We start from the raw sequence: 14,317 nt of genomic DNA, 5'->3' as shown, positions 1-14,317 counted from the left end.
CGAGTGTCCAGTTAATACCAATCATGAATTCAAGCCATGTGACAAAATTGATGCTACATACCATGTTCTTGTTTTGCATATTCTGCAGATTGAGCTGCAGAAAAAGAGCCCGTTTGTACACACATCCGGAGAGAAAGTTCATTCTGCTTTCTGACACATCCACCAATTGCAGCTGAATGTATCCAGCTTGCTGCTGTTGTGTCCACAAACTAATGAGCCTTTCTCTGTTAAATAGCCTAAGAATTACAAATTGTATGCCTGTTTTGAGAAAAAGTACAGGTTGAACAAGCAGACATAGTATAAATAAAATATTTATATAAAAATAGTCTCTTACAAAATATACTCTCTTATCCTATGGTTGATTTTCCAAAAGATGGAACTTTGTCTGGAGTTCCTTACTTTTAGACATATTTCAAACAGGATTTTATTAATGTTTCTTTCTTTAATTGAAGAAAAAAATAATAATAACCTGGTAAAGATTTGCAACCCTTACCACTAGACTTTTGTTCCAGACAACTAGCAGCAAACAGGGAAAAAAAAATAAGAAAAAAGAAAAAATTCAGTGTGTTTGTGTATGTACATATATATATATATAAAGATGCCAACTTTTATACTTAAACATCTAGTACAGTAGAACACATCCTGCAAGTCCAACTATTAGAAATATCCTAGGAAAGAATAATATATACAGCTCCAGTTTTACCTTGCTGTTTCTAGAAAATTATTCCACAAAGAGAGCAAGCTATCTACTTTAATTGCAGAATAGTTCCAAAAATGTTGGTAGAGTTCTTTTTAATTAAATAAATTAATATTAGTTTTATCTGAATAAATTGTTAAATATTGCTATTATTATGTCCCAAGTGTCCCAAATCCCTGTGCTAAATCTGCAGCACACACACACACACACACACACAAGGCAGATTAAGCAGTGTCTACAGAAAAATTCAACAGTTCTACTCGCTGTAGCAAACGTTACAAAGTGGAAAGATGGGCAAGACCAGCAGAAGCTTTTCACAAGTGTAGAAGCCTACATCTGTATCATCCAAACACTCACATGGGCAAGTCACAATGGGGCACTGTCCATTGCCTCCTGTGCAAAGCCCTTGTCTGAGGATTTGTCCCCCACCCTCCCTGCTCTTTGTACACCCAAGTTTTTGGCCATCTTTTTTTTCCAAACCAAGAGTTTGTTGCCATGGTCAGAGAATTTTCTCTGGTGTCTCTTCACAAGGCAGTCATTGCTTTGTTGCTTTAGAGGTGCAGAAAAAATCAAATGATCTCTCTGTTTCATGTGGTAGGGGGTTTTCAGTTGTTTCATGGCTGACTTTGTTAGAAGTCTGAAATATGTATCCACGTATGCAATGAAACGTGAGAAGAAAAGATAGGGATCCATTCATCAGCATTTCCTCTGGGAGAGCAGGTCTTTGCTACAGTCTTGTGTAGGTTTGTTGAGCGCATGTGCAAACGTACTCATGGCCAGGGACACAGTCAGCCTGTCCAGCCACGGACTCACTTACAGGTATATACTTCTGTTCTTTCACTGCACGTGTTACATTTAACATAGCAGCACCAATGAAATTTGCAGTTGCACTGCCACACTCTCGAGTACTGGTGCGTGTTGTAACCACGACCGCAGCACATCAGGTCGCAGCCGTTAGACTGCTGGGCCGTCTTGTTGCACATCCTCCCCTGCGTTCCCACGCTGCCGGTGACGGGGTCTTCTTCACAGTAATTGGGAGATTTTTCTATGTACACTAAATCTGTATCCATGGGTTTGCGATATGAAAGTGGCTTCTTTATTTTGAGGAAGGTTGGACGCTTGTTGCGACTTGCCCTCACTGGTTCCACTTGAACTGCTTCGTTGTATTTGTCCTTAAGGATGTAGCCCAGCTCCCGGAATTTTGGCAGAGTTGTCCAGCATGTTTTAGTGGTACAGGATCCTGACACCCCATGGCATTTGCACTCTAACTTCATATTTTCTTCCAGAATCTGGATTTGGAGGAAGAAATAATGATGCATTAATAAAAACTTTTAAAATCAAACCAAAAAGAAACAAAACAAGACTTATCGGATGCATGTGGAGGCGTTTGCTCTCCGGCATCAGCTGTCACCAGCCATAGGGTTCCCACCAAAGCTGTGGGTTCTACTTTCCTGGCAACACAGTTGCAGGTGTCAGCTGAGCTCTACACTCAAAGCTAATTCCCCATTTGCAATTTGAGTGAAGCAGGGAAGGTGACAAAGCCTACGGGCTAACAGGTAAACTGAGCTCCTCATTAACTGCAGTTTTTGTTCTCCTTGATTTGCCATAGAGTTGTACAGTGCTTCAAATTTGTCTGTTTTTTCAGTTTTTGGCTTACGGCAGCAAAGTAAGGAAGCAGCAAAAAAAAACATACCTTTGCAATGGCAGTTTTACACAAAATACCAAATGCGAATTCCTTTAATACTCAGCAATAGATACTATTGTAGTTGTACTATTGCAAATAGAGATTCCAAAATGAAGCACATTTTGGTTCTCTGATCTGAAAAAGGTGTAAGCTGGAGCAAGATGTGAACAAACAGATAAACTCTGTCAATGCGTATCCTTCTGCTGGTGCCACATGAATCAGCAGTGGCGAGCAGTCATTCCTACAGGCATCATTTGTTTGAAGTGCTGCAAGTTAGTGCTCCAGTTTGGAAATCTTAGGTACTATTTCAGTATACCATAGCCTTAAGTTTGCCTCTGCCTTATGTATACAGTATAACAGTCTTTCCAGTTCTTTATGGAAGCTCTTGAGCATTTTTCCTCCTCTCACATGAATAATGGAGCATAAAAAAAGCACAGGCTACTCTGCAAGAAAACTGGCTTTGTCTTAAAGTATGAGGCGTAAGAGTAAAGAGAAGGAATTCCTTTCATGTTTTATCATCAATTCTTGTTAAGAAAAAAGTCTACCTCCATAATAATATAAAAGCTTCTCAAAATATCAGCATCATAGCTTGCTCCATCCTGTCTTGTTCTCTTCCGTGTTGGGTCTAATGCTTAAGACCGAGTTGTCACTATTTCCCTTTTGACAGTAACAAGCTCCACGTTCCTTTCATCCTTCATATTCCCTGAAACATTATCCCTGTATCTCCTCTTTCCAGCTGTTTGCTTACCAATCTCAGTCACAGCCAACTGAAGCTGGAGACCAACTCAGACTTGCTGTTTGTCCAGAGCCGAACAGCTGCCCTCATTTCACGCCTATACTATGTTAATGCTAGAAAACATACTAATTAAGATAATCATTCAAGCTATTAATTTCCCACTGGTGTTGGCTTGCAAAGAGAATGGAACAATTCTGATTACATTCTGCCTAGCCAGGCAGATACCGGCAGCGGGAAGCACAGTGGGGAATTATCTGTGTTCAGGGTGTGGCCACACAACTTTTCCTGAGAATCCTCAGTAGATCCATGCAGCCTCAAACCTGGGCAGCCTGGAAGGCAGGAGGGAGCTCAGTGTCACAGAAATCTGAATTGACCTTTTGCTATAATCCCCCACTTCTAGTTTTGGACATTAAGAAAACTTACCATGCAGACACCAGCTGCTTTCTACTAGCTTATTACCCATGGCTATTCCCATGTAACTGACGTACACTAATGCTATTACCTAACCTTAGGTTAGTATGTACCTGTTTTGTTAACTCCTCAGCCCCTCTTCAATGAAAAAGGAGATTTCAAAGGCATTAAAATGGCTTTGGTTTTATCTTAGTCCATCCAGTGAAGTGTGTCAGTACAGGATTAAAACCCCTGGAAAGTACAGATCTAAGATTTTGATGTTTATGAACTTAGTCTGTATAATGTCATGTTATGTGCTACTGTTTTACAATTAAATTTCCAGGCAAGCAGTCCACCCAATGACTGCCCGTAAAACTCAGATGCAAGAAATTTTTATATTCAAATCTACATCTTAACTTGCAGCTCTGCTCAACCTTTGGCTTACGTTTTGCATTATCTTGTTATCTTAAGTTTCAGCCACTGCATACTTCTTTTATTGCTCACTCATTCATAAGGTAGTATGCTCAGAAGATGGATTAGGAGACGGAAAAGGAGTTATAGCACAGTAACCGGAAAAATAACATAAATTCTTTTAGTCTCATTTGTACCTTTTTAAAAGCTCTCCTTTTTTAATTTGAAACTAGCCAGGGATACATTTCTTGGTCCTAATTCAATCACTGCTTGTGTTCAAGTGTCTGGCCTTATATTTGCTCAGATGTTCAAACTTACAACAAAATATTTCTAACAGTCAGATGCACCAAATTGACTTGAAACATTAATACAAACCACATCATGGCCTAATGTCATGTATCCAGGTAGGGCTTTTTTTCCTAGAGTGTAAATAGCTTCTACTGCTTTTTGGTGCATTTCATTACCATCCCACTTACAGACAGTGACTGTGTGTCATGTGCTGGCCCTCTGCTCCAGGTGACAGAATGCCATCCCCAGTCAGCCGCTGGATTTCTGGCCTCATCTGAGGCTGGGCATGGGCAGTTAGAATAAAAGGGTCTCTCTTCACCCAAAGATGAGAAGTTTGACCAACACCAGTTGAGCCCAAGTACTGTGGGTTCTTTTTAGGTGACCAAAAACACTTGGAGGTGTAGGCAGGGAACAGACAGACAGATGGAAAAGAGTTTTGATGTCTTTTCTGGTTTTTTTTACATGCTTCCTAAGATGTTCTAGCTAACTCTCCCATTTCTATTGGCACCTATTGGGATTGCATTTCTGAGGCAATTCGCTAAAATCACAACTGCCTAATTTGGGTCTACTGCACTCTGCCATCAAACTTTCTTTTCCATCTCTGTCTCCTCAAGCCCAGACTCTGCCTCCCACTCACAAACCCTTTTGCGGGTTTTGTTCTTGTGCATATATCCTCCTTGTAGTTTCTTTCGGTGCAGCATTTTGCAAATTCAACTGGAGATTAATTGATTTATATGGCATTTAGAAAATAGGCTACATGTAGTTTGAACCATCTGTCCTCAGCAAAAGCTGGTAATGGTGATTTGATAATTTCATTGCACTGTGATATTTGGTACTTGGACTCTTCTTGAAATTACTCTTTGGATAGGGACAGGAGGCCTTCTCCACGGTTTTCATGAGCCAAAAGAAGCACTCTACCCCTTCACTTCAGCACTTGGTTTGTGTTAAAAACAGGAAACACTGAACCTTTTGAAAACAAGGTTTGTTCCTTCAAAAGGTTTTACCAGCAGCTCATATTTTTCACATTAGATTAAGACTTTACGTTATAGACTGATTTTCCTAAAGTGTATGAGGTGAAATATTTAAAATCTAGTTCCTCTGTTTCTTATCAAATGGCGATATCCAGGTCCGCCAGCCATGGAAAGTAAGTGCATGCACCAGTGAGTGCTCTAAACTGGATTAGATGCTAACAAAGAGCTGGAGTTCTTTTAGCCTTGTCCACTTTTTCTTTGAGTTCCTATAGTAAACTGTCAGTACTTGTTTCTCTCCCTCTCTCTCCTTTGCCATTAGCCTCTGGGAAATAGTTTGTGTGAAGAGAACTTGCGCTGGCTCTCTCTGTTGATGTTATCTTCAGATATAGTACCTTTGGGCACTGCCATAAGGAACGTAACATGTTCTTTCTTTGCATTTAGTTTTATAGAAAATGTGTAGGGTGTGTCAGGTGAGGGTGGGAAGCTGCAGCGCTGGAGAGCCTTTGGAGCAGCAGAAACTACAGGGGATTGGCTGTGTGGGGCTCAGCAAACGTAGAGGTGGCTGCACGGCTGACACTGCCAGAAAGCTGGTTGCCCCAATAGGTTTTCTCAGCTCAGCATCCCTTCTGTATCATCACTGAGGCAGTCAGTGCTCTGTACCTCCCTGGGTGTCCAACATCAAAGCACAGATGGCTCCCTAAATGCATCTTCTAGATCAGGCTGGGGCCCCAAGTGCCCCCTTCCCATGTGGACAGGTAATGCTAAGGCAGAACGCTTCACCAGCATGCTAAAGCACTCAAAGCTGTCCTGACTTAAAGCATGAAATATACTCAGCCATCACACCTGCAGGGCATTCCTCATCACCAGGATTTCTCACAGACACTAAATCCTGCCTCACAGCATGGTACCAATACCACAGTGTTTGAGACCAGAGATCCTTTAGTTTAGCACCAGAAGTAACTTCAACTCCAGTCTATGCGTGAAGCACATACAAACAGAGAGACAGCAGATGCTGATTTCTATTTCATGGGAGAGATTCTCCCCCATATCCCATAGGGCTATAAACTCTCTTAATTTAATCTGATATTGCATCACCTGGATCAGGAAATACCTGTCTCCAAAAAGTGCTTGCAGATGCATCTCTATTGTAGATCAGAGAAAACACAATCACAGGCAAAACTGTGTGAACGTTTCACTCCGGAGGAGAACATGGAAGGACTTAGAGAGTGGTCACAGCATTGCTATGGTCTGGAGAGGCCACTGGGCAGAAGCACACCTGCCCCTTTCAATTCATGGCAGATGAGGATTTATATCTATGTTAACTTCAGAGAGGCAATTGTAAAATTCCTCAAACTTTAGGAATCACATTAGAGGGCTAAGGCAATGCAAATGCAAAAGGATTCATTGAGTAGAACAATGTTCTAAGCTAATATAATAAAGCTATTTAGTCTGTCAACAAATTAACTTATTTGACAAGCAAATGATATCTAATGCAACTGACAGTAGGGACTAGAGCAAGAATAGGCATTCACAGAATAGCTTAGGCTGTAAGGGACCTTACAGCCCATCCAGCATCAACCCCTGCCATGGACTGGATGTCCCTCACCAGCTCAGACTGCCCAGGGCCCCATCCAACCTGGCCTTGAGCACCTACAGGAATGAGGCACCCACAGCTCTCTGGGAAGCAGTGCCAGTGCCCCACCACACTCTGACTAAAGAATTTCTCCTAACTTCTAACCTAACTCTCCTCTCTTCCAGTTAAAGCCATTCCCTCTTGTCCTATCATTCGCAGACTGTATAAAACACCCTCGTGTTCATAAGCTGCTCTCCAAGAAAGAGGCAGAGAATGCACATGCAGGCTGAAAAAGGGCTGTCTCTATCTCATTAAAGAAATAGGAATTTTCTCTGCCACTAATTTCATTTAAGTGTGACAGTAATCTTAAAACAATGCTACCATTTAAGTAACTTGTTTAGGACTGTCTTAACACTAGAGCTCTGAAATTTGAGGAAAACAAAAATAGTACTTAGTGCCTTTCTACTGGAAAACCAAAAACGAACGTGAGAAAGTGTAAAAGGAAAACTGCTGCCAAAAATAAACCCTATGAAACCTTTAAAAAGTGTGAGAAACAGCATCTTAAAAGTACCAACATGGAAATCCAAAGTTGGCAAGAATATAGATGAACAGAAGAGATTATTTACCAGCAGTGGATGTCCAGTAGCGATATTAATGGAGCTGTTGTAAAATGTGTTCTGTAGAAACAAAACATTTTTTGCATATCTTATGGCAAACTAACTGTGAATGAGTCTGGAATTGACGGTGTCCCATACTAAAAGTGACTCGTTCCAGACAGTCTTTCATATTTCAGTTGACTGTATCATCAAGGCCTTAATCAGCACAGTCAAATGATGGCTTTTCCTCATATTTTTCATTAGTAATCTGTGTGAAATAATATCTGAAACTGAAGTCAGCATCAGACAGATTTGTTACACTGACTACCCCGGAATACTACTATCATTGGTAGTTTAAACCTTTTTTCTCATAAGAAATTTTCTGTTTCTAATAAAAAATGGCCAGGATCAGCATAGAACATAACCAATCATATACCAATCACATCACCATTACATTTTCCTAGAAATACCTGTCTAAAGAAAGTCACGCAAACTGTTTTTCTGAGGACTAATTATGAGGATGGCCAAGAGAATGGTGATAAATGACAGAATGCTGGAAACATCTCGGCCTTTACCCAATGCAACCATTTACCTTCAATATTTTAAAGTTCAGAAACACTTCTTCCAAATTCTACCTCCTTTTCACACAAAGTGTTCATAAATTTTGTTCTCTCATAAATTTAACCTTTTGCACACTCCCACAAAGCAGGAGGTTCCTTACTTTTCATTATAGAGTTTGATAATTGTTTTGATTCTATGTCACCTGAAATATTAGTTGTCCTTTACTTCAGCTTCATAAAGTAGATGACCACTTGCAGCAATTATTCTCTAAACACAGTTTCTATTTCCACAATATATCAAGTGAGTAAAGAAAAATATAGATGTTAGTCGTTCAGTATGGTCACACCACTCATGTACTGCTGTCAGCATGCACAAGCTGAATGAGATTTTCTTTCCCTTGGTAAGTTGCATCACTTAAATTAGAGGATGGAAGACCTAGCACCCTTCATTCAATGACTGATGTTGTGCAGAATAGCAAATGAACACTAGTCTTAGAGCAACAGTAAAAGCTGAGAGGAACGAAGCAAAAATACATTCTCCTATTATTTTTAGTTGTGTTAACTTTCAGGACTTGCCATGCATTAAATCTATTTATCACCACTTCTGAGACCAAAAACCAAATAGCAGTAGAAAACAATTATTACAGTGTACCTTTCACAAGTGTTATTTCTGACAAATAGTTGGGCACAGGATAGGAAGGGCACCAGAAATACAATGAGACAGATTCTCACACTATATTAAATGCTCTTCTCAAATTTAACCACAAGGCATGGCCCTTGCCTTTCTTCAAACTGCAGGGACAGCTCTTTGAAATAAAACAAGGTGTCATGATACTTCTGCTTTCTGCCACTGAGGAGTTCTTCTAGGAAAAAACCTTATATCCCATTCTAACTGTTCCTAGGATAAGCTTCTGCCAAAACCTCTCGGCTTTGCAAAAGCAACTACAAAAGTGGATTCCATGTATGTGGCTCGAAGTATGTATCCTGCTTGCTCATTCCTCAGTAGTTTTCTCTGACAGCTCCAAAAATCTAATCATGGTCCCTGAAAGTCAAATAAGGTTCTTCAGTTTTTATTTATCTTCATCAAGATACTGCTTGTGAAGATAGTGGGTGCGATGTGGCAACACCTGATGTTAATAGCTCAACAAAATCTGATATCGACTTGAAAGGAATGATACACAAAGAAATCCACACTGCCACGTCAGGCAGTCCCTCCTCAGAGCAGGTCTCCTGCCAGGTATTCTCCCTCACCCCCTCCATTTGCATCGTATCTGATAACAGCTACAAGCTGGTAGTCTGTGGGATTCCTTGCCTTTTTACGTCTCTCATGACCACATTCCTGTTTTCCCCAGAGAGAAAGTACCTGCGCCCTTCTCTCTCTCTGGTCATCAAAATGTAAAACGAAACCATTAATTCATGAGCTGGAACCAGGAGCTGAGTTTCACATGCTCTTAAGGGATATGGCTGGTGACAAAGTTTTCTGTGTAAATACAAAACTTTCTTCCCCACCTTTCCTTCTGTTAGCAGGAAGTCCTTTTATAAAAGTTTTTCTCAACTATGAATTACTAAGCTAATGCTTAGATAAAGTTTTATACCAGGAAATGGACTTAAAGCACTGTTCCTACTCTTGTCAAATAGGTTGTGAGACTGGGAGTTCTTGGTGTAGGATTTTTGGTTTTCCGAGTTGCTAGTGACAAACACACTGTACTTGAAAATCAGCTTGAGAGTTTGAGTGGTTACTGCTGTGATGCCTTTTTGGTACGTTTGTCTGCAAGACTCGTCTGACTTGTATTTTGTTTCTATAGATTTTTCTATTTAAAACCAAGAAAAGTATTTTAACAGGAAAAAAAAAGGAAATAATTTGAAAACATAGCTGTCAATGTGTTTGATAAACTACTTGCTATTTAAAAAAATAACTCTTGGGAGACCCATTATCACTTAAGATTAGACTGTATCAATGTAGTGCCAAGTAAGTGTCATCATGTAGGAAGTTTAAAAATCAGTCAGAAGAAGGAGCTTGGAAAAAACAGTTCTGGGAAAAAAAAAAAAAGGTTTCTTTTAATGTGCTTTCACCTACAATTATTAGACTATAGTTCAATTTCTTAGAGCCATTCAAAAACTGAGGCTGTTCAGCCTGGAGAAGAGGAGGATCCAGGGAGACCTGAGAGCAGCCTTCCAATATCTAAAAGAGAAAGGGGGCAGACTCTTTAGTGGAGTCCATGAGACAGGACAAAGGGAAATGGTTTCAAACTAAAAGAGGGAGGATTTAGATTGGAAATAAGGAAGAAGTTTCTACAATAAAGGTGATGAGGTGCTGGCACAGGTCACCCAGAGAGGTGGTGGATGCCATGTCCCCAGGTGTCACTCAAGGTCAGGCTGAACAGGCTCTGAGCACCTGATGGAGCTGTAGTTGTCCCTGTTCGTTGCAGGGAAGTTGGACCGGACAATCTTTAAAGGTCCTCTTCCAACTTAAAAGATTATACGATTCTATGTGAATTAATACTTTGTATAAGTGAAAGTATGAATTTCTAACCCCAGACTGAAACAAGATTGTTAAGGTTAAGGGAAAAATTATCTAGGACCATTATTCGCTGCTGTTCAAGCAAAACTGACACAGTGGGTATGAAGGATTATAGCTTGTGAAATACTGACTCTTCTTGTTAGATTTACCTGCATAATGAAGCTAAAATAGACTGGAAAATGGGATGATGATACTACAGAATTATGGATAGAGCTGTTGGTTATATTATCTAGTTCACCTTCTTATCACTATTTAGGTTTTCTATAGTACATATCTTCCTCTGTAAAAAGAGACATTGGACAGTTTGTTCATGCCAAAAGGGAATAAAAGGTGATGATGAAGGTGTCTTGAAAATGCAGAAACATAACGTTCCTTGACACTAAGATGATTTATGAAGAAAATGAGAGCAGTTTTTCTGTATTTGCACATGTTATCAACATAACATTTCTTCTTACATGATATGTACTTTCCTTACATTCTGGTCACAAATTAAAAATCACTCCAAAATACTTCTGAAACAGGCCTGTGATTTGTGTAGTATCGTGTCATGTATTTGAAAGATGATGAATATTAAAAATGTCATTTTCCCTAATCTTGATTCAGCCTATGAGCTCAGTGTACGGACCAGAGACTAATGAAGTCAGCTAAATCTTGACCAAGTGATATCTGCAGACCCAGACAACACAGCCAATATAATCCTTCTAACTTCCTATGTCCTGTGAATCTGTTTTCAGCTTGGATCTTGGGATGGTGATCTTTACTTGCTTCTAAATGTCAGCGCATCAAGATGTAGGGTGGTATGCTTTAAAAAAATAGCAATAACAAATAAATACTGTCTACAGTTTACATTGTAGGATGCAATTTAGGAATTAATTGGAAGTACTCCTAGATAAGATGAACTAAAACGTATTCATCTTCCTCAAGTTGAGAACACAACGGGTTAAAGTCTTAGGGGTTACTCAGGTTCTGTTACAGCCTTGCTCCACTAGTCAGGGAAGTCAATGCCATCGCTTTGGGCTATCATGCAGCCTGAGTAATACTTCAATGCTGAGGTAAAAGAAGAAGCAAAAAAAATAAGGTAGGGAAAACAGGAAATGACACAACTCAAATCTATCCTTGTCACAGCTAATGTACACACAGTTTAGGGATGATACAGGGTTGACTCATTCCCACTAAACTTCATCTTCCATTTAACTCTCCCCACTGGTAGTGAAGCACCCAGATGAATTGGTGCTGGCACTGAATAATAAAGAATTGGGAGCACCCAGGTAGAGCATTTTGACAAATGCTTAAGCTGTCAAGAGAAAAGCTTCCAAATTGTGATAGAAACCGAACAGCCTTCCTTGTTCCAGACAACTCATCAGAAAACACCTCTTGTGCTAAACTAATAAAGCCAGATACTGGCGAGAGTTGCAAAATAATATCACTTCATATTGCTTCCAAATATTTTTAACCAATACCCGTACACAATTACAGGCTTGTTTAGATAGATTCCAGACTGCGAGAGTTAACTGTTAGGTACACAGCAAATAATACCATGCAAGGTGTATTTTTCATGATTAAAAGTAAATTAATTTCAGTTCTCTAAGCCAGCGTATTTGGTAAATAGTGGATGATTTACCTTTCCATCAAGCTTTTCAGGTGATCTCAAAGTACTTCTACACTAATGTGTCGGTATTGCCTTTATAAAAACTCTGTGTTTCCTAGCTTAACTTCTTAAGGAACTCCTTCAGCCCAGAAAGAAGCACCAGTTATCTTCATGTTTGGTTCACAGGGAGACATCACTTTGTGTCAAAATATTTACACCATAAAATAGCATGGTGTTGATTCTTGGATACATAATTATGGTGGGAATAACTCTTCAACAAGGAAGACTTTCAAGTTATATACCTATGAGTTTTCCCCCTCCAGTTGCAGTTGGGACAATAGATCCATGCTTCCATGTTTTCAGATAGCTCCCGCTTATCAGAGATAAGATCCTACCAGCAGAGCCTATCTCTGTAGCTTAGCAGCTGCCAAGATTAGCATGCCCGTGTCCAAGCCAAGAATTTTAACATGGATCTTCTGGCCTGATGTCAATGAAAATTTCCTCCAATGCAGAAGAACGTGAAATTTCCTTATTTTATTTATAATTCCAAGTGCAGTCTAAGTGGCTTTCTGTATTGCATACTAAGATTTTCTCTTTTTCATCATAACAGATATTTTAGCAATAGTTGAAGCTTTTATCTAACAAGTGAGTAATCACATATTAACAGAATTTCACTTTAAAAGTATCATATTGAACCACATTATTACCCTCAGCCAGCTCATTCTCCATACCAGACATAGCTTTTGCTCTTTGCTAACAGATCAGACTAACTGTGTATTATTTATAGATGACTTAAAAAGCAACATCCAACAATACTATTAATGTTTCCTCTTAATAATCCATTTATTTTCTATTAATTGAGTCTTTTAATCAACACTGATATTTTTTAACAGAGGGTTAAAGACTTGCTGTAGGTCTTTTGCTGATAATATCATAGGATGCTTGTAAAAACAGCTTGTGAACACCAGCTTTACCCATTCAGAAACCCATCAACAACAGAAACCATGGACATCTGTTTCACATTCAACATATTAATCAGATATTAATTTTATAAATAAGCCTTTATGGGGAACCTTTCTATGAACTGTAACTCCACTAAAAAGAATTAAAAATATGTACCTTAATGCTGTGGTGTTCTTTAGTAGAGTTATTTGTATCCATTATGATCCAGAAAACATTTGAAGATTACACCGTTTAGCCTAAACGTTTTCCAACTGTAGCAAAGCCAACTTCTCAGGCCAATTTCTTGAAAAAATGGAGCTTAAGCATTTATTTGATGCCTGCCTCTCTTCTGCTTGTCTATCTTCTTATACCTCACTGGTAACAGCTGAACATCTATAGTATTTTCAACCAAACATAATAAATGACAGAGTGAAGCAACTTACACAAAAATGAAAGATCACAGGGAGGAGAAAGATCCTATAAATGCTCCAGGTGGCAGCACGCATGTTCTCCCTGTTGGACCCCAGGGGCAATTTGCAAGGAGTCTGCCACTGCTGATAAGACAAACTTATGCAGGAGACTATCTCCACTGTTTCACTGTTTATGTTTTCTGGATATTTTCTTTTTTAACCAAGGTCTTAATCCAAGCCTTCTCGACAAATATTCTAGATTCCTTATTGAAACTCTTTATGCATTAACTATTGTTCTGTGACAACAGTTTTATGACTGTAGGATTTATACACCCAAAGATAACTGTTTGTTACGACTCAATTAAAATCTCACGTGTGAATAGTCCTGTAAGAACACATATAGCTGTACTCATACCAGCATGTAGTCTTTCATTTCTTATAAGATCTAGTATGCTTAAGGCAAGGCTAGTGTCCCTAACAGGCCACCAGCTGATGCTACAAAGAGAGCCTACTGCTACAGCAACTAGCTATAAATGCTGGCTTGGATTTTATTTAGAGTTTGTGATTACTGATGCTTTTATTCTGTCTGTCCCAGGGGACCAAATGCAGTCTACGTGGTACAGCACACTTTTAAGCACCAGAAGGCTCAGGGTCATTTCAATAACCGGCCCTAACGCAAATGAATACTAGTGCCTTTTGGCACTAATTGCCATAGCAGAGCCAAGCGTCCTCTCTGCAATTACCTGAAACCCTCATCCTTTAATAGATTCATGATACACTTTTCCAGGACCAAACAGGCCTTGTTTGTGTCCTTGAACTAAAAGGTTGTTCTTCACTGAATCGATCATTTAATTGTTTACTTCAAAATATCTGGAAATTCCATTAAAGCAGATGTCTGCTCCATTTGTACGGCAAATTCTAGTAATTATTGCTTTGTGTGAGTCTTTCAG

The 14,317-nt window shown here is 39.4% G+C and overlaps 1 protein-coding gene across 1 annotated transcript in view; it reads right to left on the bottom strand.

The window, feature by feature from the left end:
• Window positions 1-1,302: 1,302 nt before the first annotated feature.
• The window catches only part of WNT7A (Wnt family member 7A), a 31,748-nt gene continuing 18,733 nt past the window's right edge, over window positions 1,303-14,317 (bottom strand). Inside the window, exon 4 of the mRNA XM_065749820.1 lies at window positions 1,303-1,986. Within this exon, the coding sequence (XP_065605892.1) occupies window positions 1,507-1,986 (480 nt within the window). The 3' untranslated portion in view covers window positions 1,303-1,506. The remainder of the gene's footprint in view (window positions 1,987-14,317) is intronic.

The sequence above is a fragment of the Cyrtonyx montezumae genome, unplaced genomic scaffold (assembly GCF_038088225.1).
Source record: "Cyrtonyx montezumae isolate F1298 unplaced genomic scaffold, pur_monq_1.0 scaffold_6, whole genome shotgun sequence".
NCBI lineage: Eukaryota > Metazoa > Chordata > Aves > Galliformes > Odontophoridae > Cyrtonyx > Cyrtonyx montezumae.
The sequence above is the reverse complement of the archived record's forward strand: the minus strand, read 5'-3'. Positions and strand labels throughout refer to the sequence as shown.